At 41.4% G+C, this 24,880-nt stretch overlaps 1 protein-coding gene across 1 annotated transcript in view; it reads right to left on the bottom strand.

The window, feature by feature from the left end:
• Nucleotides 1-234: 234 nt before the first annotated feature.
• BLTP3A (bridge-like lipid transfer protein family member 3A) overlaps nt 235-24,880 on the bottom strand; it is a 135,489-nt gene continuing 110,843 nt past the window's right edge. Inside the window, exon 21 of the mRNA XM_072137197.1 lies at nt 235-11,387. Coding sequence (XP_071993298.1) covers nt 11,277-11,387 — 111 coding nt within the window. The 3' untranslated portion in view covers nt 235-11,276. The remainder of the gene's footprint in view (nt 11,388-24,880) is intronic.

Here is a 24,880-nt window from a genome sequence, read left to right on the forward strand (position 1 = left end):
TTATGTAACATACATGTTATCAGATATCAGTGATATTGTAATCTGCAATAATCTAAACGCTCTATATATTTCCAGTTATAGGCCATTAATTCTAGCCTTAATATTTAAACATTAACATTCGATATTACATTCCCAATACAGATAAACAACTCTGAATACAATCTTATCATAGATTAATAAACAATACCCCCCCCCCTTACTCCCACCCTCCCTCGGTCAAGAGAAGAAAGAGAGAAAAAAAAAAAAGTAGAAGTTCCACTCTATTTTCCTCATAGCCATTTATTTTTTCTGTCAGATTTCACCTTTCCCTAGGTCTGCAAATTTGATCTCAAACTTTTTTATTTTTTTTTAACCTATTTTCCCACTCTACTATATTAGGCTTTTTCGGGGACTTCCAAACAAACAATTGTACATCATGCTACTTGTAATGCCATCCCCACCCATCTAATTAAATGTATAGGACCAACAATATCACTCGTGTTTCCCAGCACCAAAACATCGGGGGTCATAGGGACCTTCAAGCTCGTTGCTCGACAGACCTCTGTGTGTACTTCCTCCCAAAATTTAAGGACTCCTACACAATTCCACATCATGTGGAGAAAGTCTTTTGGATCCTGACATTTTAAGCACTTTTCTAAATGTGTCTTCCTAAAACGGTTTACCACCTCAGGGGAATAATAGAGTCTGTATATAATTTTAAATTGAATTAATCAAATTGATTCTGAACTAACTATATTCATGTTTTGAAATATACTTAACCATTGTTTTGTTGATAATATGCCAACTTCCCTTTCCCACTTTCTTCTACTAACGTGAAACTCTAAATTTTTTAAATTCGTGGCTATATATTTATATATTTTAGATAATAGTTTCTTCCCGCCATTAAGCTTTGCAAAAAAATCTATTACGTGATAATACCTAACTTCTAGAGTCTTCTTCTTCTCTCCTAAGCTCTTTATTCTGTGAGTCAACTAAATATAATTATAAAAATTTTGATTATTTATATTAAACACATCTTTCAAGGTTTCAAAAGACATTAACCTACCTTCTGTGCAGATTTGTGAAATTAGGTGAATACCTTTATATTCCCAGAAAACTCTGCTCCAACTCTTTTAACTCCTTATTTTGCCATATTGGCGAGAATTTCGTACTAGTGGTTATATCAAAATTTATTTTTACCCAGTCCCAAACTTTCCTAAAGCAATTGTATAATGGTATCCCCCTAACTGCTAGTGAATCTAACCGTCCTGACTCTAATAATATTAGCCCATTATTCGTGTTCATCCCTACTACTTGTGATATAGCTTGGATTATAATCCCATCCCCTCCTCCTATTAAATATTGTAACATTGTAGATATGAAATAAAGGAAAAAATTGGGTAATGACCATCCTCCTTTACCTCTTAGTTTATAAAATACATCGATTTTAATTCTGACTCTCTTCCTTCCCCAGATGAGGTCGTTCATCATCCTTTCAATGATCTTAAAGAATTTTTTATTGATCCATATTGGTGAAGCTGTGATAACATATAGTAATTGAGGTAACAATATCATCTTTATGAGTGCTAGTCTGCCTGCCTGAGATAGCGATAATTTCGTCCAAATTTTAATTTTTTTCCTAATGCGTTGTATTAGCGGTACTAGGTTATCCTCTAAATAGGTCCTAGGTTTTGCCCCTACTTTTATCCCCAAATAATCAAGACATTCCCCTCTTGGCAAAACCTCTATCTCCTCTATACAATCCGTATCAAAATTGTCCAGGGGCAAGAGATGAGACTTGGACCAGTTCACTTCAAGCCCTGCTTGTTCTCCAAATTCCTGAATTGTTTCCATTATTACAGGAATAGATCTCTCAGATTGATCCACTGTGAACAACATGTCATCCGCATACAGCAGAAGTTTATCATGGCGACCACTACATCCCCAACCATGTATGCGTGGGTTATTCCTACATTTAATGGCTAACGGCTCTAGGAACAGTAAAAACAAAATCGGGGATAACGGGCATCCCTGTCTTGTTCCCCTGGCGATCCCGAATTTGTTTGTTAAACCACTACTTAATCTTATCCTGGCCAAGGGTTGAGTATACATCAATTTAATATATTCAATAACTGTCTGCCCAAATCCAAAGCTTCTCAATGTTTCCAAGAGTAAGACCCACTCCACCCTGTTGAATGCTTTTGTGGCATCTATCGACAGGATGGAGCGGGATCCCCCCCGGCTCACCTGGATTCCTGCGAATACCCTTCTTAAATTATTAGCAACCTGTCTGCCAGGTATGAAACCAGATTGATCTGGGTGTATGATATCCCCTACTACCATTCCCAATCTCCGAGCCAGAACCTTTGCATACAATTTAACATCTGTATTCAACAGAGAAATGGGGCGGTATGATTCGACATCCAGTGCATTTTTATTTTTTTTTTAATATCAGGGTGATGATGGCATGCCTCATGGAGGCAGGTAATTGTGAAGAGTATGTAAACACTTCCTCCAGGATGGGCAATAGCACCCTCCTGCATCTACGATATAATTCAAAGGGCAACCCATCTGATCCTGGGGTAGTATTGCCCGATATTGAGTCCAATGCCTCCCCAATTTCTTCCACCGATATTCGTTCATCCAGCCCCTCCCTCTGTTGTGCTGTTAATTGTGGAAAGTCTATACCCTCCAAGTATTCCTTAATTTCTCTTAACCCAATTCCTTTTTGTGATGCATACATACTTGAGAATGCGTTGACAAACTCTTCTTGTATTTCTCCGGGGTCATTAGTAATACTACCCTTCCTAGTTTTGATCGCACTAATTCCTAGATTTGTTCCTGATTCTGAATAATCTTAGCTAATGTCTTACCAGGCTTCCCCCCTTCGAAAAAATTTTTATAACCTGCAAAAAAGGTTGCATGTTGTGCTTTATCTAACAAGAATTGTGTATAGTTCTTATGTGCTTCTTTTAAGTTCGCAAAATTTTCATCCGAGGGATTACAGCTGAATTCGCTTTTACGCGTCTGTATTTGGGATTTAAATGATTCCTCCTGTAATTTATTTAATTTCTTTATCCATTGAATCTTATTGAATTGATATCCACGAATGTAGGCTTTAAGTGTATCCCATGCGACTCTAACATCTATTTCCTTCTTATTCTTAAGCCAAATCTCCTCAATTACCCCCATCAACTCCTGGTCAATATTCAGTATTGCGAACCAATGTGCATTAACCTGGAAAGGCATTGGGGTGCCCGGTGTTACTTTTTTGGACCTAATATCCACCACCTAAATATAGTGGTCCGATGTGGTGTTCGGTTCATACTTCATCTTTACAATATGATCCAGACAACTACTATTACACAAGGCGAGGTCAATTCTTGACATCGCCTTGTGTGTATTACTGAAGCATGAAAAAGCAACCTTGTTTAAATATTTCACCCTCCAAACATCCATCAGGCCGACTTCATCACATAGCCTTTTCAACGGGGAGGCTCCTACCGCTTTCCTAGAACTGTCAGCTGATATTCTATCGAGGTTGCCATCCATCACGCAGTTATAGTCCCCACACGATAAAACTGGACAGTCAGAGCATTTTTCCATAAATAGTGCTAATTGATTTATAACATCAGAGGAATATGGTGGGGGGATATATACCAAAGATAATATACATCGCAGACCCTCCAGTATTCCTTCAATGAAAATGTAGCGACCATAGTCATCTATTTTAGTTTTCAGTACTTTTAGATCTATTCTCTGGTGAACCAACAGACTCACTCCTCTTGATGAGGACGTATGACACGAGTGATATTGTATACCGATCCAATTACGTCTAACTCTCCATAGGGTCTCTGGTGTAAGATGTGTTTCAGTGAGGACAATTATAGCTGGTAGATGTCTGTGAATACAGTCTGCACAGAACAACGCCCACTCCACTAGGCTACGCCTGCTCCTCCACACTACTCTTGCTCCTCCACAGAACGCCTACTCCTCCACGCTACTAAAACTCCTCCTACACACTACTGCTACAACGCCTAAAAGATCGCACTTAAAAGTGTGGTTGTGGGGGATAGGGAAAACGGACAATGGGGGAGTAATCGTGTGTTTTGGGGTACAGTAAAGGGACAGATCACCAGCACAACTCTTTCCAACACCACCAGACACAAAATGGCGATATTGGAGAGCATGGGGCTAGTAAGATCAGCCCCCCCAGCATCACTGATCGCTGTCATTGACTAATCTGTAACAATTGGCCAATGACATTGATCGACCAATCAGATCAGTCATGTGACGTCCAAAATGCAAGTATCGCTTGCGTCCGATATATTGGACGCTGATCGTTAAGTCACTGCGTTCAGCGTCTAATATATCGGAAGCAGAGCATGAACAGGTTAAGGAAAAAAGGTCATCAAAACCTTCAGAGCCCTGTGTGAAAAAGTAACTGCCCCGTTAAGGCTAATAACTGGTTAGACCACCCTTAGTAGCAACAACTACAACCAAAAGTTTGCCATAACTGCCAGTAAGTCTTTTACAATGCTCTGGAGGAATTTTAACTCGCTCATGTTTGCAGAATTATTGTTATTCACCCACATTGGAGGGTTTCTGAGCATGAACCACTCCAAAGTCTTAATTTTAATTTCTAGTGAAGTTATTCAAGAAGGAGTTAACTTAGTATGACTGTTTTAGCAAGCTCTGTGCAGTGCAGTGTAATCTGTGTGCGCTATATAAACAAAGGAATTATTATTACATATAACAATTTTTACATTGTTTTTCTCATGACATGCGAGACTTTAACTTCATAGTTAGTTAGGATAGGATAGTTTTATTTATTACATATTTATTCTTTATAAAATTATATAATTATAAGCTTTTTTGGCATTTTTCCTGTAGTAACGTTTACTAAATTAGGTTATAAATATGTACAGCATTATTCCATTACCCTTTCCCAGGTACAGCTACAGATGCAGAGGGTGCATGTAATTCTACAAAGTGAAAGTCTCCTGCAGCTTCTTCTATATGTTGCCTTCAGCTGACAGGCTGGAGGGGGACACACTTCAAACACCTGTATCCTGAACCCTTGCACCTAGAAACACAATTCTGGGGTCATATTTAACAGGAGAGTCTCCACTTTAATAGGATGCATGGATGCTTCCAGAACCAGAGATATTCACTCTTAAAGTTACAATCGGGAATAGAAAGCTCTACCTAAAAATCTATTTTTTAGTAAAAATTCAAGGGTGGATATCTCTGGTTCAGTTAAGCAACCATGTACAATCCATATTACATGGGGGATTCTTCTGTTTAATATGACACAGAATTGTGTTTCTAGGTGCCATGTTTCTAAACATCCTTTCTGCATGGGGTACGTATATAGGTGTATGTAGTAGTTGTGTAGGGGTTAAAAGTGTTAAAATATGTAAACTAGTTGAGACAAAGGGAACCTGTTAGCAGAAGTTACCCTCACAAACCACTAACAGTACCTTATTACCACATTAAAACATTCCAGATAAAGTTTATTCTATGGTCCAGAGTGGTGGCATCACTCCAAATAAATCTCTGAATAAATATAACAACCAAAATGTAGTAATTCTGCAGAGCAAAAAAGTAAGCTTTCCTTTTAAAATATGTAAACTAGTTGAGACAAAGGGAACCTGTCAGCAGAAGTTATCCTCAAAAACCACTAATAGTACCTTATTAAGCACATTAAAACATTCCAGATAATGTTTATTCTATGGTCCAGAGTGGAGGCATCACTCCAAATAAATCTCTGAATAAATATAACAACCAAAATTTAGAAATGCGGCAGAGCAAAGAAGTAAGCTTCCCTTTTAAAATATGTAAACTAGTTGAGACTTAAAGGAAACCTGTCAGCAGAAGTTATCCTCCTAAACCACTAACAGTACCTTATTAAGCTCATTAAAACATTCCAGATAAAGTTTATTTTATGGTCCAGAGTGGTGGCATCACTTCAAATAAACCTCTGAAGTCATATGCAAATTAGCTGTATAAAGACAGGGAGACGGAGAGAGAAAGGTCAGTACTGAAGTTTGAAGGTCTGGCCACCACTCTCTTGTAGTACTTCTGTACTGTAAATGTATTGTATAAGGGTTCAAGGTATCCCCAGTGTAAAAAAATAAAAAAACTCAACCATTTCCCTATTTATAATTATATTACCGTATATACTCGAGTATAAGCCGACCCGAGTATAAGCCGAGACCCCTAATTTTACCACAGAAAACTGGGAAACATATTGGGGCAGATTTACTTACCCGGTCCATTCGCGATCCAGCGGCGCGTTCTCTGCGGTGGATTCGGGTCCGGCCGGGATTCATTAAGGCAGTTCCTCCGACGTCCACCAGGTGGCGCTGCTGCGCTGAAGAGCATTGGAACGCACTCAAGTTCACCGGCCTATTCCTAGTGAAGGTAAGTGCAAGCTCCGCAACACTTTTTTTGTTTTAAATGCGGCGGTTTTTCCGAATCCGTCAGGTCTTCGTTCGGCCACGCCCCTGATTTCCGTCACGTGCATGCCAGCGCCGATGCGCCACAATCCGATCACATGCGCCCACTGAATGCAGCATGCATACACGTCCTCCTGCTTCCTTTCCACTATCCCAGCAGTAACACAGCTACATAAAGCCGCCTCGTCCCCCAGTAACACAGCTACATACAGCTGCCTCGCCCCCAGTAACACAGCTACATACAGCCGCCTCGCCCCCAGTAACACAGCTACATACAGCCGCCTCATCCCCAGTAACACCGCTACATACAGCCGCCTCGCCCCCGGTAACACCGCTACATACAGCCGCCTCGCCCCCGGTAACACAGCTACATACAGCCGCCTCGCCCCCAGTAACACAGCTACATACAGCCGCCTCGCCCCCAGTAACACCGCTATATACAGCCGCCTCGCCCCCAGTAACACCGCTACATACAGCCGCCTCACCCCCAATAACACAGCTACATACAGCCGCCTCACCCCCAGTAACACAGCTACATACAGCCGCCTCGCCCCCAGTAACACAGCTGCACACAGCTACATACAGCCGCCTCACCCCCAGTAACACAGCTACACACAGCCGCCTCACCCCCAGTAACATAGCTACACACAGCCGCCTCACTCCCAGTAACACAGCTACATACAGCCGCCTCGCCCCCAGTAACAGAGCTACACACAGCCTCCTCGCCCCCAGTAACACCGCTACACACAGCCTCCTCGCCCCCAGTAACAGCTACATACAGCCACCTCATCCCCAGTAACACAGCTACATACAGCCACCTCGCCCCCAGTAACACAGCTACATACAGCCACCTCGCCCCCAGTAACACAGCTACATACAGCCGCCTCATCCCCAGTAACACAACTACAAACAGCCGCCTCGCCCCCAGTAACACAGCTACATACAGCCGCCTCGCCCCCAGTAACACAGCTACATACAGCCGCCTCACCCCAGTAACACAGCTACATACAGCCGCCTCCTCCCCAGTAACACAGCTACGTACAGCCGCCTTGTCCCCAGTAACACAGCTACATACAGCCACCTCGCCCCCAGTAACAGAGCTACACACAGCCTCCTCGCCCCCAGTAACACCGCTACACACAGCCTCCTCGCCCCCAGTAACAGCTACATACAGCCACCTCATCCCCAGTAACACAGCTACATACAGCCGCCTCGCCCCCAGTAACACAGCTACATACAGCCACCTCGCCCCCAGTAACACAGCTACATACAGCCACCTCGCCCCCAGTAACACAGCTACATACAGCCGCCTCATCCCCAGTAACACAACTACATACAGCCGCCTCGCCCCCAGTAACACAGCTACATACAGCCGCCTCGCCCCCAGTAACACAGCTACATACAGCCGCCTCACCCCAGTAACACAGCTACATACAGCCGCCTCCTCCCCAGTAACACAGCTACATACAGCCGCCTTGTCCCCAGTAACACAGCTACATACAGCCACCTCGTCCCCAATAACACATCTTTATATCCACCTTCACACATTTATGTACCCATATATATTTATACACTAATAGGCTATATTCACACTACCATTGCCCGCCCGTACCGTACCATAGCGGGCAACGGCAGTGCACGGGGAGAGGTGGAGGAGGTGAGTGCAGCTCACCCCCGCCCCTCTCCACAGGAAGTTATGGCGCACGGCGCCGTACTACGGGTAAAGATAGGACAGGTCCTATCTTTTTCCCGGGCACGGAGAGCGGTACGGTGCCGCACGTGTGCTGCACCGTACCGCTCCCGTAGAGCGCCGTGCGCCCATTGCCGTCTATGGAGGACCTATATCGGCCGTATATATATGTCCTCCATATGGTAGTGTGAATGTAGCCATACACAGAGTATACACAAACTCATAAAGTATATACACACAGTATATATACATCAATCATACGGCATACACATTATATACAATAAATATATATATATTTACACATACAGTATACACTGACCATATATACACATACATGCAGTATAAAAACACCATATACATACAGAATATACACACATACAGCAAATACACAAACATTCAGTATGTACAGCATTTTCACACACTTACGGGAAATACACACACAAATTCAGTATACAGAGCATATGCATACATACCACATACACAGCATATAAACATACCGTATTTTTCGGCCTATAAGGCGCACCGGACTATAAGGCGCACCTCTAATAAATGCCTGCTAAGACATCTAGGTTCATATATAAGGCGCACTGGAGTATAAGGCGCAGGATCAAATGCAGTACCTAAAAATGACCAGCAGGTGGCAGACCTGTGCACAGTTCTAGCCAGCTACACTTCCCGGGAAACTTGTCTTCAGCGTGTCAGAGAGCTCCGATCTCAGAGGTATGGGCTGCTGGGGGTTAATGCAGGGTGATGCAGCAGGGGTTAAGTGGTCTCCCTCTGCCCCTTCTCCTTCCCTCCTCAGCGAGGGTGTTATTCCTGTGGGGTTCCCTGTGGCTCCTTCTCTTTCGCCTGTTACAGGGCTGGCAGGTATGGGGGATTTCTTACTGATGATGATGATTGCCTTGTGGTCAGCACTATGGCGGCTCCAGTCTCTCCGTGCTAGGGGAGGGCAGGATGGGCACAATGTTAGTTGTGGTGCCAGGGCACTTCAGGAGCTAGGGACCCTTTGTACAGTGTGGGAAGTTGCAGGATGGAGCTATTAAACACTGGTAAATGTACAGTACATCTTGTCTGTAGTACATTTCTGTATAAGTTCATATATAAGGCGCACTGGCCTATAAGGCGCACCTATGATTTCTGAGAAAATTAATGGATTTTTGGTGCGCCTTATAGGCCGAAAAATACGGTAAATCATATATACATATATATATACACATTTAAATGCGCACATATATAGGCTTATACAAATATATGCATGTATAAATACAGTATATACAGATATAGACAGTAGATGCATATATACACATATACACAGTATATACAGATATAGACAGTAGATGCATATATACACATATACACAGTATATACACTGTATATGCATATATACATCATATATACACACAGATAAAGTAATGTATACTTACCCTTTTAGGGTGACCAGTCGTCGTGGGTGTTCGGTGGGGTGCTTGTTCGGCGTGCAGGTCAGTTAGCTGCTGGTTCGGAGGGGGGGGGGGGTGTACGGACGGGGGGAGGGGCGGAGGACCGCTGCTTGTTCCATTGGGGGCGGGGGGGGGGGGGGGGACGGGGGCTGGACGGCTGCTGGTTCGAGAGGGGGGATCGCCGCAACGGAGGACGGCTGCTGGTTCCGGCGAGGGGGGTGGGGAGTGGGATGAGCGCAGGACTGCTGTTTGTTCGCGCGTGGTATTGGTACACATTGGTATTTGTCGCATCAGTAGTGACCTTGGCCAAACATATTTTTCATTATTATACCCGTATTGTGAAGGGTATAAAAAACATAAACATCAACCCACTACAAAATACAAATCTTACCGCAAAAAACAAGCCCTCATATGGAATTTTGCAATTTTAGCAGGAAAAAATGTAAAAAAGTGTGTCCTAAAGGCCAATTTAGCCCATGTCCTTAAGGTCTAAATAAGGTAATAGTATCGGTTTAGGAGGTAGATTTCTGCTGATGCCCTTTAAGAGTTGCCTTAATGCAGAATAAGCAACATTTCTAAAATTAGTCACTATTTGTCTGTTAGAAATGCTTTATTTGCAATATCGATTTGCCTATGCATATTGAAAATAAGAGATACTCTGGTACTATGTACACAGCAAACTGCTTTGAGTGCATAGGAAATGTAAAAAATTAAAGGTGAACAGGTAAGTTTGGCAATGAGTACTAACATGTATCGTGTAACATATTGCTAGAAGTTAGTGGATAGAACCTACAAAGCATATGAAAAATAAGAATATTTTATAAAAGAAAATTACTGTCAATGGATTAAAAGTTATATAATTTTTTTTTTATATACACCAATTGGGAACTAGAGGGTGCATCATTTGTGTAATGTTTAAAATGGAAGATACAGAAAACAGATTTCTACTTGGTAAAAGACCTTTGATGATGTCAAGATTCAGATAGGGGTAAATGTCCTTCCATCTTCCGCTTAGGGCAGGAGGAGAGGTTTTGAAAACAGGAGACTTTACAGTACAGTGCGGCATATCAGTACAGATACCTGTAACAGTGCAGACAGAGCTGTGTATGAGACAACCTTCTCTACCATAAATCAGGTCTTGTTCACTTTTTCAGCATAGGAGAAAGAGTCGGTTCCCTTTCCTAGGGACTTTGTTCTGTGTGCATTGACACAGTACACAGTTGAAACTCCCTCTGGTGGCAAACAGTGGGAAATCTTAAAAATAAGTTTTCAATATTTTCTAAAAAGGTTTTCGGGTCTGCACCCGGCAAGAAGTTCTTGGGCTGGGAGGGAATGGTGACAGGACCTGTTTTGGGCAAGGAGTGTCCACGACGGACAACAGGACATCACTTCTGCTTACCAGGGGATGTCGATTCCTTTGCTGTTCCTTAGTCTGAGGGGCCCGTTTATATTCATAGGTTAACAGTTTACAGTTATAATCAGGAAAACGAAAGTGATAGCTATAGAAAAAGAAAGGTCCTTCTTCCGATGTTCAAGTTAAAAGAGCCAATACCTGCATAGTAAGAGATCATAAGACTGTTTGCTCTCTATGCATTAGTATTGATTTTTTCATTACAAAATGCAGTTGAACAGTTTTCTTCTCTTTCTCAAACCGTAACAGAACGTAGTGTTTTCGACATTACAGCAAAGAGGCATTAAGAAAAGCAATTACAGTTGGAAGTTGGGGTTGTATTTTCTTATTTCCTGTAAGAGGTGATGCTCTATTTTCTGCTGCTCTTCAAGCTTTGCACGTGCAGCTAACAGCTCTTTCTGGAGTTCCTGGAAAATAGGAAAGTAAAAAAAAAAGTCACAACTGCTCTAATCCTTAACCTCTTAAGGGACATCTACCGCCAGGATAAAGGACTGTATACAGACGAGTCTGAGGGGCTCAAGGCTACATTAGCTCCAATGAAGCCTGGAGCCCCTAAGGCTTATTTGCATACAGTCCATCATCATGGTGGTTAAATGCCCTTTAACGCCAAGGCCCTTTTTTGTTTCCATTTTTTACTCACACTTTCAAAAATCTATAATGTTTTATTTTTCCATGTAAAGAGCTGTGTGAGGGCTTGTTTTCTGTGTAACAAATTGCACTTCATAATGATGGTATTTAATATTCCATGTTGTGTACTGGGAAGCAGGAAAAAATTGGTGAAAAAATACAGTGAAATAGCATTTTTGCTATTTTCTTGTGGGTTTGGATTTTACTGCGTTCACTGGGTTCCCTAAATAACATGTCTCCTTTATTCTTTGGGTCTAGGCAATCACGAGGATACCAAACTTACCGTATATACTCGAGTATAAGCCGACCCGAGTATAAGCCGAGACCCCTAATTTTAAACACAAAAAACTGGAAAAACCTATTGACTCGAATATAAGCCGAGGGTGGGAAATGCATTGGTCACAGCCCCAGTATATAGCCTGCCAGCCCCCTGTAGTACATAGCCTGCCAGCCCCCTGTAGAATATAGCCTGCCAGCCCCCTGTAAATGCCTGCCAGCCCCCTGTAAATGCCTACCTGCCAGCCCCCTGCAGATGCCTGCCAGCCCCTTGTAAATGCCTGCCAGCGCTCTGTAAGTAATAGCCTGCCAGCCCCCTGTAAGTAATAGCCTGCCAGCCCCCTGTAGCAGCCTGCCAGCCCCCTGCAGATGCCTGCCAGCCCCCTGCAGATGCCTGCCAGCCCCCTGCAGATGCCTGCCAACCCCCTGTAAATAATAGCCTGCCAGCCCCCTGTAAGTAATAGCCTGCCAGCACTCTGTAGCAGCCTGTAAAGATAAAAAAAACAAAAAACTCGGTACTCACCATCCCGACGGCCCGAGCAGCGGCAGCTTCGCGGCAGCTCTGCCTGCAGTGCCTCTTCTTACTTCATGCCGGCGCCAGGTCCGCAACGGCTCAGTGCCCGCGACCCGACCGGCACACAACTATGATGTCAGCAGCAGCAATTTTTTTTTTTGATTTTGCCATCTTCTGGCGCTGATAGCACATTGTAATGAATGGGTTAAAACTAGACAGCTTCGGGCCTTCGTGAGGCCCGATGCTGTCATGGCAACGGATCACCGCTCCCCGTGACGTCATCTTTTTGAAGCCTCCGGCAGCATTGCCGGCGGCGATCGCGGTGAAAGCACCCGCGATCGGTGCTAGCACCGATCGCGGGTGTTACCGGTAAGCCTTTGCTGCAATATGCAGCAAAGACTTACCGGCTATGGAGAGGGCTCGGCCCGCGAGCCCTCTCCATGCACCGGGACCCGGCGCACGCCGTACTAGTACGGCGCGCGTCGGGAAGGGGTTAATATTTAGCAAAATGAAAAAAAAAGTGTAATCTTTGACTTTGAACACTAATTTTCCGTTACAGGTTTAAACGCTGGGAATAACCATTATTATATTTTGATAGATCAGACATTTTGGGACGCGGTGATACCTAACATATTAACCCCTTTGCGTCTAAGCCATTTTAGACCTTTAGGACCAGGCCTGATTTTTACAATTTGCCCTGTGTCATTATAGGAGGTTAGAACTTCGTGACGCTTTAACATATCCAGTGGATTTTGAGATTGTTTTACCGTCACACGTTGTACTTCAAAGTAATAAAAAATTTTTGATGAAATCTTTTGTGTTTAGTTATGAAAAAAAATTGAAATTTGGCAAAAATTTCTAAAAATTATTCATTTTCAAAGTTCAAAATTTTCTGCTTTTCATGTAACTTTCAGCCATGTAACTTTATAACTAACATTTCCCAAATGTCTGCTTTATATCGGCATAGGGTTTTATGCATCCTCTCTCTAGGTTGTTAGGAGGTTCAGAATTTTGGGTGCAATTTTTCTCATTTTTATAAAAAACACCCTTATTTAGAGGCACCTCCTCAGCCTTAAAGGAAACCTATCAGTTAGAATGGTAGGGGTAAGCTGTAAGTACCGAGCACCAGCTTTAAACTTTAGAGCAGAAGAGGCTTCGGCGCTGCGTGCGCACAGCGCCGAAGCCTCTTCTGCTCTAAAGATTAAAGTGTTAAAACCGCGATACAGCAGTTAATAACACTAACGAAATTAAGTACCAGCACCAGCTCATCCTGAGTTGGTGCTCGGTACTTACTGCTTACCCCTGCCATTCTAATTGGTAGGTTTCCTTTAACTGACTTCGAGAGGCCTAAACAGCAGTAAAACCCCATAAATGATGCCATTTTAGAAACTACACCCCTCAATGTGTAAAAAATTAACTTTAAGAAGTGTGTTAACCCTTTAGATGCTTCACAGGGGTTAACAAAACAGAATTGTAATTTACAAGCTGTAATTTTTTTAGACAATATATTAATTTTGGCCAAAAATTAAACCGTCACAAAGTATTAAATGTCAAAAAACTCCACAAAGTTTGATACCTAATTTCTCCTGAGTGTGAGGATGCCCCATATGTGGTGGTGACTGTTGTATAGGCAAACAGCCGGGCATAGAACGGAAGCAGCGCCATTCAGAGCAGATCTGCATTGTCTGCATTGTTTTACAGGCTAAAAAATGTTTATATTTTTGTAATTTGGACATATGGGAGATTATTTTTTTTGTGGATGAGATCCACTTTTCAGGTACATCATTTACAGGGGGTTAAATAGCTAATAATCAGATTTTATTAACTCTTTCTTGGTGGTGGTTAAAAAAATCATTAATTCTTGTTTATGGTTTTTAGCATTATTTTCCCGGACGTTCACCGTACCATAAAAATAATGTGTTATCTTTATTCTATGGGTCATTACGATTACAGCGATACCCCATTTATATGGCTTTTTTATGGTTAACTTGTTTTGCAGAATATAGAACTAATTTTGTGAGAAATTCGCTTGTTTTTGCATCGCCATGTAACAATGGGCAGAACATTTATATTTTTTTGTTTACAGAGCTGGTTTAGAGCTTATTTTTTGCGGGACAAGCTGTACTTTTTCTTGGTATCATGTTGGGGTAAAATTTACTTTTTGATCACTTTTTATACGCTTTTTAATAGGTCAGATGTGAAAATTTAATAATTTTTGTGAGGTTTTTATTTTATTTTCATTTTATTTTATTGTACGGGTTGTTAAGGACGTTGTGATACCCAATATGTTGTGTTTTTTTGGTGATTTTCACTTTTTTCATCTCTAGGGTTTACAGAGAATGGTCCGAAAAAGAAATCCAGTGAGCGGCAGTTCTGTGGGCGGAAATGCCTTGTTGATGCCAGAGGTCAGAGGAGAATGGGCAGACTGGTTCGAGCTGATAGAAAGGCAACAGTGACTCAAATCGCCACCCGTTACAACCAAGGTATGCAGAAGAGCATCTCTGAACACACAGTACGTCGAACTTTGAAGCAGATGGGCTACAGCAGCAGAAGACCACACCAGGTGCCACTCCTTTCAGCTAAGAACAGGAAACTGAGGCTACAATTTGCACAAGCTCATCGAAATTGGACAGTAGAAGATTGGAAAAACGTTGCCTGGTCTGATGAGTCTCGATTTCTGCTGCGACATTCGGATGGTAGGGTCAGAATTTGGCGTCAACAACATGAAAGCATGGATCCATCCTGCCTTGTATCAACGGTTCAGGCTGGTGGTGTCATGGTGGGGGAATATTTTCTTGGCACTCTTTGGGCCCCTTGGTACCAATTGAGCATCGTTGCAAAGCCACAGCCTAGCTGAGTATTGTTGCTGACCATGTCCATCCCTTTATGACCACAATGTACCCAACATCTGATGGCTACTTTCAGCAGGATAATGCGCCATGTCATAAAGCTGGAATCATCTTAGACTGGTTTCTTGAGCATGACAATGAGTTCACTGTACTCAAATGGCCTCCACAGTCACCAGATCTCAATCCAATAGAGCATCTTTGGGATGTGGTGGAACGGGAGATTCGCATCATGGATGTGCAGCCGACAAATCTGTGGCAACTGTGTGATGCCATCATGTCAATATGGACCAAAATCTCTGAGGAATGCTTCCAGCACCTTGTTGAATCTATGCCACGCAGAATTGAGGCAGTTCTGAAGGCAAAAGGGGGTCCAACCCGTTACTAGCATGGTGTACCTAATAAAGTGGATGGTGAGTGTATTTACTGTGTATTGGTTCTAGGGAAAAAGGGTGATTTGAATTTTTAGGCTTTTTTTTATTTTTTTAACTCTTTTAAGACCCCATAGTGTACTTTACCCTTGGTTGTCTGATTGATCCTACCATATATTGCAACACTAGAGTATGGCAGTATATGGGGATTTTCCACATCATGTATTACAATGTGCAAATTGCACATTGTAATAAATGCGTTAAAATGCAACACCGTTTTTATGACCTGAGGCTGTCATGGTACTAGATCGCCGTTCCCCGATGAGGTCCTCTCCATATAGCAACAGCCGACATGTGAAGTACTAATACGTTACACCTCATGAAGGTGTTGAAGGACATCTACCACCAGATTACTGATGGTAGACTGTCCTCTTATGCATGCTCGTTACCTCTAAGCTTACAGAAGTGGAGAAAAAGCGCACGGGCGCTGTGTGTGCCGACTCGCGTCTTAAGACCAAATATTCTGCAAGTCTGCCCCAGTCCTCAAACGCCGAGGCCTATTCGTTGTGATCTCCACCTGTCTGTACCCCCTAATACCACCCAAGTTCACCCTCATGACGGACTTGTCACAGGAGAAAAAACAGACCTTGTACCCTTGGATCTGACGAAGGAGGTAGTTCACCTCCGAAACGCGTTGTCCACCACTATCAAAATAAACGTTTTACTGAACTAGAGCAACGCGACAAAAGCCTGATTATTTTTTCAACCCGACCCCGTTACCTCTAAGGTAGGGGTGCACAACCTTTTTTGGTCAGAGGACTGCATTTTCATACCGCTACCCGTCAGGGGCCTGTACTATTAACCAAAACCCTAGATGCGCCTAAAACCACAGTGCCCCCCAGAGAACACTACTGTATTTGTACAATAAGCAAGACACCCCAAAGCAGACTACAATACAGCACACAAAGAAGACAATAATAATGATGATGATGGAAATTGTCTAAACATTAGGTAATAATTGTGAACTGCTTGCACACGGTGGCTCTGTTAGACCCCATTATTGTGCTAGCAAGTTATTCTTACTTATTATCTGCATCTGCTACACAGGGCCGTTTCTTGCCTTTTTGCAGGTGAAAACTGAAATCCCGCCTCCCTACTATTAAACTGCCCCTAAGTGCAAGAACATAACTACTATAATACTGCCCCCTGTGTACAAGAATATAACCACTATTATACTGCCCCTAAGTGCAAATATATAACTACTATAATACTGCCCCCTGTGTACAAGAATATAACTACTATAATACTGCCCCCTATGTACAAGAATATAACTACTATAATACTGCCCCCTATGTACAAGAATATAACCACTATTATACTGCCCCTAAGTGCAAATATATAACTACTATAATACTGCCCCCTGTGTACAAGAATATAACTACAATAATACTGCCCCCTATGTACAAGAATATAACCACTATTATACTGCCCCTATGTACAAGAATATAACTACTATAATACTGCCCCATATGTACAAGAATATAACTACTGTAATACTGCCCCCTAAGTACAAGAACATAACTACTATAATTCTGCCGCCTATGTACAGGAATATAACTACTATAATACAGCCCCCTATGTACAAGAATATAACTACTATAATACTGCCCCCTATGTACAAGAATATAACTACTATAATAGTAGTTCACAGAAATAAATGATAAATACAACTGTTTAAATATCCAAGAAATTATTCACTGAGTAAACGGACAACACAGATAAAATGTAACTTTTATTACGACGTCTAAGATAAAAATAGGGATGATACCCTGAATAATGAAAGATGAGCCATCAACATGTAATTTATAAGACGGCTATTAGGGAATGGAACAAAAAATTAGACTAATACCTAATCAAACCACTAGGTGTCATGCATGTGTCGCACTAGCACCTATGATGTCATATGGGATGCAGTACAATTGGAGACTAAGACAGAAAAGAGGGTAAGGTTTTAACCCAAATCTATTCTACAGTCTCCCAGTTAGGACTGTCTTTTGTACCATTCAGCACCTACAGCCTGCACTCAACTCCCTCTGTATATAGGAATACGAAGGATATAAAGATTCCATGTATCTACTTCATACGAGCATTAGTAGTTTCGCTCATGCTGATCAGTAGGGAGAGGGTGTTAGGCTAGAAGGTGTACGTTCCGTCTCACAGTGATAAGTGCACAAATCTGAACTCTATGCACATTTCGACGGACCCGAAGGTCCATCGAAGTGTGCATAGAGTTCAGATGGCTCATCTTTCATTATTCAGGGTATCATCCCTATTTTTATCTTAGACGTCGTAATAACAGTTAAATTTTATCTGGGTTGTCCGTTTACTTACTATAATACTGCCCCCTATGTACAAGAATACAACTACTATAATATTGCCCCCTATGTACAAGAATACAACTACTATAATACTGCCCCCTATGTACAAGAATACAACTACTATAATATTGCCCCCTATGTACAAGAATATAACTACTATAATACTGCTCCCTAACTACTCTAATACTGCCCCCTAACTACTATAATACTGCCTCCTATGTACAAGAATATAACTACTATATTACTGCCCCTATGTACAAGAATATAACTACGATAATACTGCCCCCTATGTACAAGAATACAACTACCATAATACTGCACCCTGTGTACAAGAATATAACTACTATAATACTGCCCTTGATGTAGAAGAACATAACTACAGGCGGTCCCCTACTTAAGGACACCCGACTTACAGACGACCCATAGTTGCAAACGGACCACTCTGCCTACTGTGACCTCTGGTGAAGCTCTCTGGATGCTTTACTATAGTCCCAGATTGCAATAATCAGCTTAAAAGTGTCTGTAATGAAGCTTTATTGATAATCCTTGGTACAGCAAAAAATTTTGAAACTCCAACTGTCACTGGGGCAAAAAAAAAATTCCCTGGATCTACAATTATAAAATATACAGTTTCGACTTACATACAAATTCAACTTAAGAACAAACCTCTGGACCCTATCTTGTACGTAACCCGGGGACTGCCTGTACTATAAAAATGCCCCCTGCACAGACAGCTCAACCCCCCAGGTCTCGTCTCTCCTGGGGGATCTTTTACTAATTTGTAGGAAAATATTAATGTTTATGTTTTATACTTTAAATGTCCCCCAGGAAATGAATCCAGCGCTTGACCCAGGCGAGTAGTTAAAACTTCTTCTTTTATTGGAATAATGCGTGTAGCAATACAGCTTAAAATGCACGGAACCGCCTGTATCTTAAGTCATCAGCGAGCTATGACAGATGGTGGTAACCTGGCTTCGCCTACGTGTTTCTAGTGTCCGCAGACACTCTTATTCATGGCTAGTATCACGGACGCCAAGGAGACAATAAATGCAAGTGAACCGGAAACCTCGCTCTGAGACAGCAGAGAGAGAAAAAAATCCGGCATGGATTCCTTGCAGAGAAAAAGAAAATCCGGCTTGGATTCCTTGGCTCTATATTGCTCTATATTGTCCAATTAGTATAGTTCTAAAAATGAAAGCACCTATAATAAAATGTGATGCCATATATAGACTGTTCTTTGGCGGGTGCGTGCAGGAAACAGACAATTAAAAACAAATGCAGGTTACTGTGTTTTCAAAACGTCACCACTTCGGTGCTATTTGTTTTTGAACAGGGAGACATTGCCTCTATAACTTGTGTTCTACTTGTTATCAACTCTATTTGGGTAAATTTATTCTATGGCCCGGCACATTGTGATGATAATTATTGATCAATTCAAATCTGATATAATGGCTTTAACAATCATTGAAACAACCCTGGATGAGGGTATCTTCAATTCCACCATGGAATTGATTGAAGTGTTTTGATGCCCCTGATATCATTTGTTTTTGTTGTATAGTATTTCCCATATCTCTTAGGTGTTCCAGAAATCTCACTTTTAGTTTCCTCGTTGTGGCTCCAACATATTTCTTATTGCATTGTATACATTCGATAATATAAATTAGACCCTCACTGTTACAATTCATGTATGACATTATGTTATGCTGTTGTGTATCGCCTTGATTATAGAATGTTTTTGTGGGTAGCGCATAATTGCATGTCTTGCATGGATTGGTGCCACATTTAAAAAAGCCCTTATGATGCAACCAATTCTTCTTGTTATCGCTTTTGGGAAAACTGGGGGCAATGAGGTTACCTATGGACGTAGCCTTTCGAAATACTATGTTACATCCACTTTTCAGAATTTCAGCCACCTTACTGTCTTGGAACAAAATTGGGAGACAATTGTTAACAATTTTTTGGATTTGATCGAATTGTGGACTAAATCTTAGTACCAACGTGGGCTTGTTGTCCCTCTTAGGGTTAATTTTTTTGAGTTTGGTATTGTGTAGCAATCCATTTCTATCTTTATTCCTAGTGATTAGTTCTGCCCTTTTCAATTGCCATGTAGTATAGCCTCTTTTGTGTAACCTATTTTTAATGTCATTGATTTCCCTATTGTATTCATCTTGTGAGCTACAGTTCCTTTTTGCACGGGTGAATTCTCCTACTGGTATCGCTTTTTTTGTATGATTTGGATGTGAACTGTTAGCGTGTAGGATAGTGTTTCCTGAGATTGGTTTACGGTACGTTTTAGTTTGTATTTGATTGTTAGTGACATATATATTTAAGTCTAGGAACACCATATGTGAGTTATGATGGGAGTGGGTAAACTGTATGTTGAATTGATTATTATTCATGTAACCCACGAATTCTGGTATGGAGACACATCGCCCGACCATATGAACAACAGGTCGTCGATGTATCTGCCATACCAGAAAAGCGAGTCAAGAAATGGATTACTGTCATCATGCAAATGACATTCCTCCCAGTATGCCATAACTAAATTCACCAAGAAGGGAGAATATTTAGCTCCCATCAGAAAATAATCATAATCTAACGATAAAAAGGGCTGATAAGGGGGGATCCATAGTAGTAATGGAAACACAACAATACAACATGTGGGTACAACAAATGTTAAAAGATACCAACACATATAGATCCCTGCCCTCTAATCCCACAAATAAGTTTCAACAGACACTCACTAATTTACTCAAGGAGGGTTTAGGCTTGGGAGTCCTAAGCAAAAAACAATATGATTACCTGAACATAGGAAATCCTACCGTACCACACTTATATGCCTTGCCCAAGGTACACAAAGGTGATAATCCACCACCAATGCGCCCAATAGTATCAGGCATAGGCTCGCTAAACGAGAGATTAAGTGAATGGATAGATTCCCTCCTCCAACCACTGGCAATTAGAACCCCTGGGTATCTCAAAAACACGGGAGATGTAATTAAAGCCCTACAAAACATCACATGGGAAAACATGTATACGTGGCTTAGCTGTGATGTCACAGCATTATATACATCTATCCCACACCACATAGCCGTAGAGGCCATCGACCATCATAAAAAGAAACACAGTGCTTTCAGTCAAAATTTGCTAAATTTTATGAGAGAAGCACTATGGTATCTCATGACGCACAATTTTTTTCTCTTTGACAATACATTTTACCTTCAACTCACAGGAGTTCTGATGGGAGCTAAATATTCTCCCTCCTTGGCGAATTTAGTTATGGCATACTGGGAGGAATGTCATTTGTATGATGACAGTAATCCATTTCTTGACTCGCTTTTCTGGTATGGCAGATACATCGACGACCTGTTGTTCATATGGTCGGGCGATGTGTCTCCATACCAGAATTCGTGGGTTACATGAATAATAATCAATTCAAAATACAGTTTACCCACTCCCATCATAACTCACATATGGTGTTCCTAGACTTAAATATATATGTCACTAACAATCAAATACAAACTAAAACGTACCGTAAACCAATCTCAGGAAACACTATCCTACACGCTAACAGTTCACATCCAAATCATACAAAAAAAGCGATACCAGTAGGAGAATTCACCCGTGCAAAAAGGAACTGTAGCTCACAAGATGAATACAATAGGGAAATCAATGACATTAAAAATAGGTTACACAAAAGAGGCTATACTACATGGCAATTGAAAAGGGCAGAACTAATCACTAGGAATAAAGATAGAAATGGATTGCTACACAATACCAAACTCAAAAAAATTAACCCTAAGAGGGACAACAAGCCCACGTTGGTACTAAGATTTAGTCCACAATTCGATCAAATCAAAAAAATTGTTAACAATTGTCTCCCAATTTTGTTCCAAGACAGTAAGGTGGCTGAAATTCTGAAAAGTGGATGTAACATAGTATCTCGAAAGGCTACGTCCATAGGTAACCTCATTGCCCCCAGTTTTCCCAAAAGCGATAACAAGAAGAATTGGTTGTATCATAAGGGCTTTTTTAAATGTGGCACCAATCCATGCAAGACATGCAATTATGCGCTACCCACAAAAACAAAAAAGAAATATGTTGGAACCACAACGAGGAAACTAAAAGTGAGATTTCTGGAACACCTAAGAGATATGGGAAATACTATACAACAAAAACAAATGATATCAGGGGCATCAAAACACTTCAATCAATTCCATGGTGGACAAACACAAAATTGCAGGGTATATGGAATAGAAAAAATAACATTAGGAAAAAGAGGAGGCGACATACATACTTGACAGAGAGGCATTTTGGATGTTCCACCTACAAACCAGATACCCCCAGGGGTTAAATTATAGAAATTAATTGATGTTCTTAGGAACATAATGAGGGTATCACAATAGAGAAAATAACAACTCCCCTTAGAATTGCGTTTCACTCCCCTCCTTCATGACTTTCCGTGCACCAAAAATTTTTACAGAAACGTTTAAAAAAATGTTTACAGTATAATTCCTTAGACCCAAATTTTATATAAATGCCCTCCTTGCCCCCCTATTATCACAGCATGTAACCCCCCATGAAGATACCCTCATCCAGGGTTGTTTCAATGATTGTTAAAGCCATTATATCAGATTTGAATTGATCAATAATTATCATCACAATGTGCCGGGCCATAGAATAAATTTACCCAAATAGAGTTGATAACAAGTAGAACACAAGTTATAGAGGCAATGTCTCCCTGTTCAAAAACGAATAGCACCGAAGTGGTGACGTTTTGAAAACACAGTAACCTGCATTTGTTTTTAATTGTCTGTTTCCTGCACGCACCCGCCAAAGAACAGTCTATATATGGCATCACATTTTATTATAGGTGCTTTCATTTTTAGAACTATACTAATTGGACAATATAGAGCACCACGCATGCCAAGGAATCCAAGCCGGATTTTCTTTTTCTCTGCAAGGAATCCATGCCGGATTTTTTCTCTCTCTGCTGTCTCAGAGCGAGGTTTCCGGTTCACTTGCATTTATTGTCTCCTTGGCGTCCGTGATACTAGCCATGAATAAGAGTGTCTGCGGACACTAGAAACGCATAGGCGAAGCCAGGTTACCACCATCTGTCATAGCTCGCTGATGACTTAAGATACAGGCGGTTCCGTGCATTTTAAGCTGTATTGCTACACGCATTATTCCAATAAAAGAAGAAGTTTTAACTACTCACCTGGGTCAAGCGCTGGATTCATTTCCTATATATGGCACATATAACCAATACACTCTATCAGAGGGGACTATTGGATGATTATTCACATTACTGGAAAATGCTATTTTTATTTTTTACCACCAGAACCTAAACATGTCCATAGACCATAAGAAACAAATTAAGTAAAATACAAATTAAGTAACTGCAAAGTGTGGCACTATAAATCCCCAGCTAAATTACACACAACAATATTTTTTCACAGCAGTACAGATTTAAGAGAACATTCTAATCTCTACATTACAGACAGTTCCCTACTTAAGGACACCCGACTTGCAGACAACCCATAGTTACAGACAGACCCCTCTGACCTCTGGTGAAACTCTCTGAATGCTTTACTTTAGTCCCAGATTGCAATAATCTGTAGCTGTAAGGTGTCTGTAATGAAGCTTTATTGATAATCCTTGGTCCCATTACAGCAAAAAATGTTTAAACTCCAGTTGTCATTGGGGCCAAATTTTTTTTTGTCTGGATCTACAATTATAAAATATACAGTTTCGACTTGCATACAAATTCAACTTAAGAACAAAACTCCGGACCCTATCTTGTACGTAACCCGGGGACTGCCTGTATTTAGATTATCAGATCCCTTAGTGTGTCTTTATTAGTGGTTCAGGGCCAGCAAGTCCGTAAGATTTGGTTTTTCACCTCTAGCTGGTTTCATTGATATAATTAGTAATGGTACCACCACACAATGAAGTTAAAAGGTTGTGCAGTCCTAAGCAATGAAATGGTAAGAAAAGCCCTCAAAAAATGACATTCCACAAGTATAGAAAAAGCTTTTGGCATCTGAATATGGTGATGCAGCAAAATTAAACATTTTTTTTTAAAGGTATTAAAGGAAATGTGGCATTTGATTTGATGCATTATGAACCAAACATACCCTGAGAATGTTGAAGCTACACTGATGCAGCAACATATCTTGTTTAAAAGGACACGTGTCATCAGGTCCCTGTAACTAATTCTGTCACAACTACCTGTTGGAGCAGCTCACACGGATGACATTCTAGCCTTTATCTACTCAATTCATACATTAATCATTCTAAAATCTTATTTATTTGTATATTTAAATGAGGCTTGTCTGTGTGAAATGCATAGTTAAGCATTGCTAGTGTCTGTGCTTTATCTGATGGCATGTTGTGGTTTGCTATAAACATGTGAGAGGCACAGACATCAGCTACACAAGTACCTAACATGTTCTGCTATAACATGGCGGCATCCTGGAGTATTCGAATACATACAGGCTTCACTGGGCGTCAGCACCAAAAAGCACATAGTGTTGATGTGTTGTTCGCGAACAAGCCGATGGCTCACTTAACCCCACCCCTAACTGGCTCACCAATCGGGCTAAAAGTGGTGTGGAATGAGGTGACTGGCTGGACTGCAACCCCCAAATATACATGCAATAGGGAGCCATTCAGGAGCCACAAGAGACGGCTCTTCTTAGTGAGTGGAGCCTAATGAGCCAGCTCACTAAGAAGAGCCGTAATTCCCATCACTAGCACATAGCGGAGCCAGCAGCAATAATGTAGTGATATATAGAGAGAGCTCTGAGAAGAGTTCTCTCTATATACCAGTGTATTGAACTTATGTCCCAGTGTAACTTCATGGAATAGTGAGATAAAATCCTC

Source organism: Engystomops pustulosus, chromosome 2, assembly GCF_040894005.1.
Source record: "Engystomops pustulosus chromosome 2, aEngPut4.maternal, whole genome shotgun sequence".
Classification (NCBI taxonomy): Eukaryota; Metazoa; Chordata; class Amphibia; order Anura; family Leptodactylidae; genus Engystomops; species Engystomops pustulosus.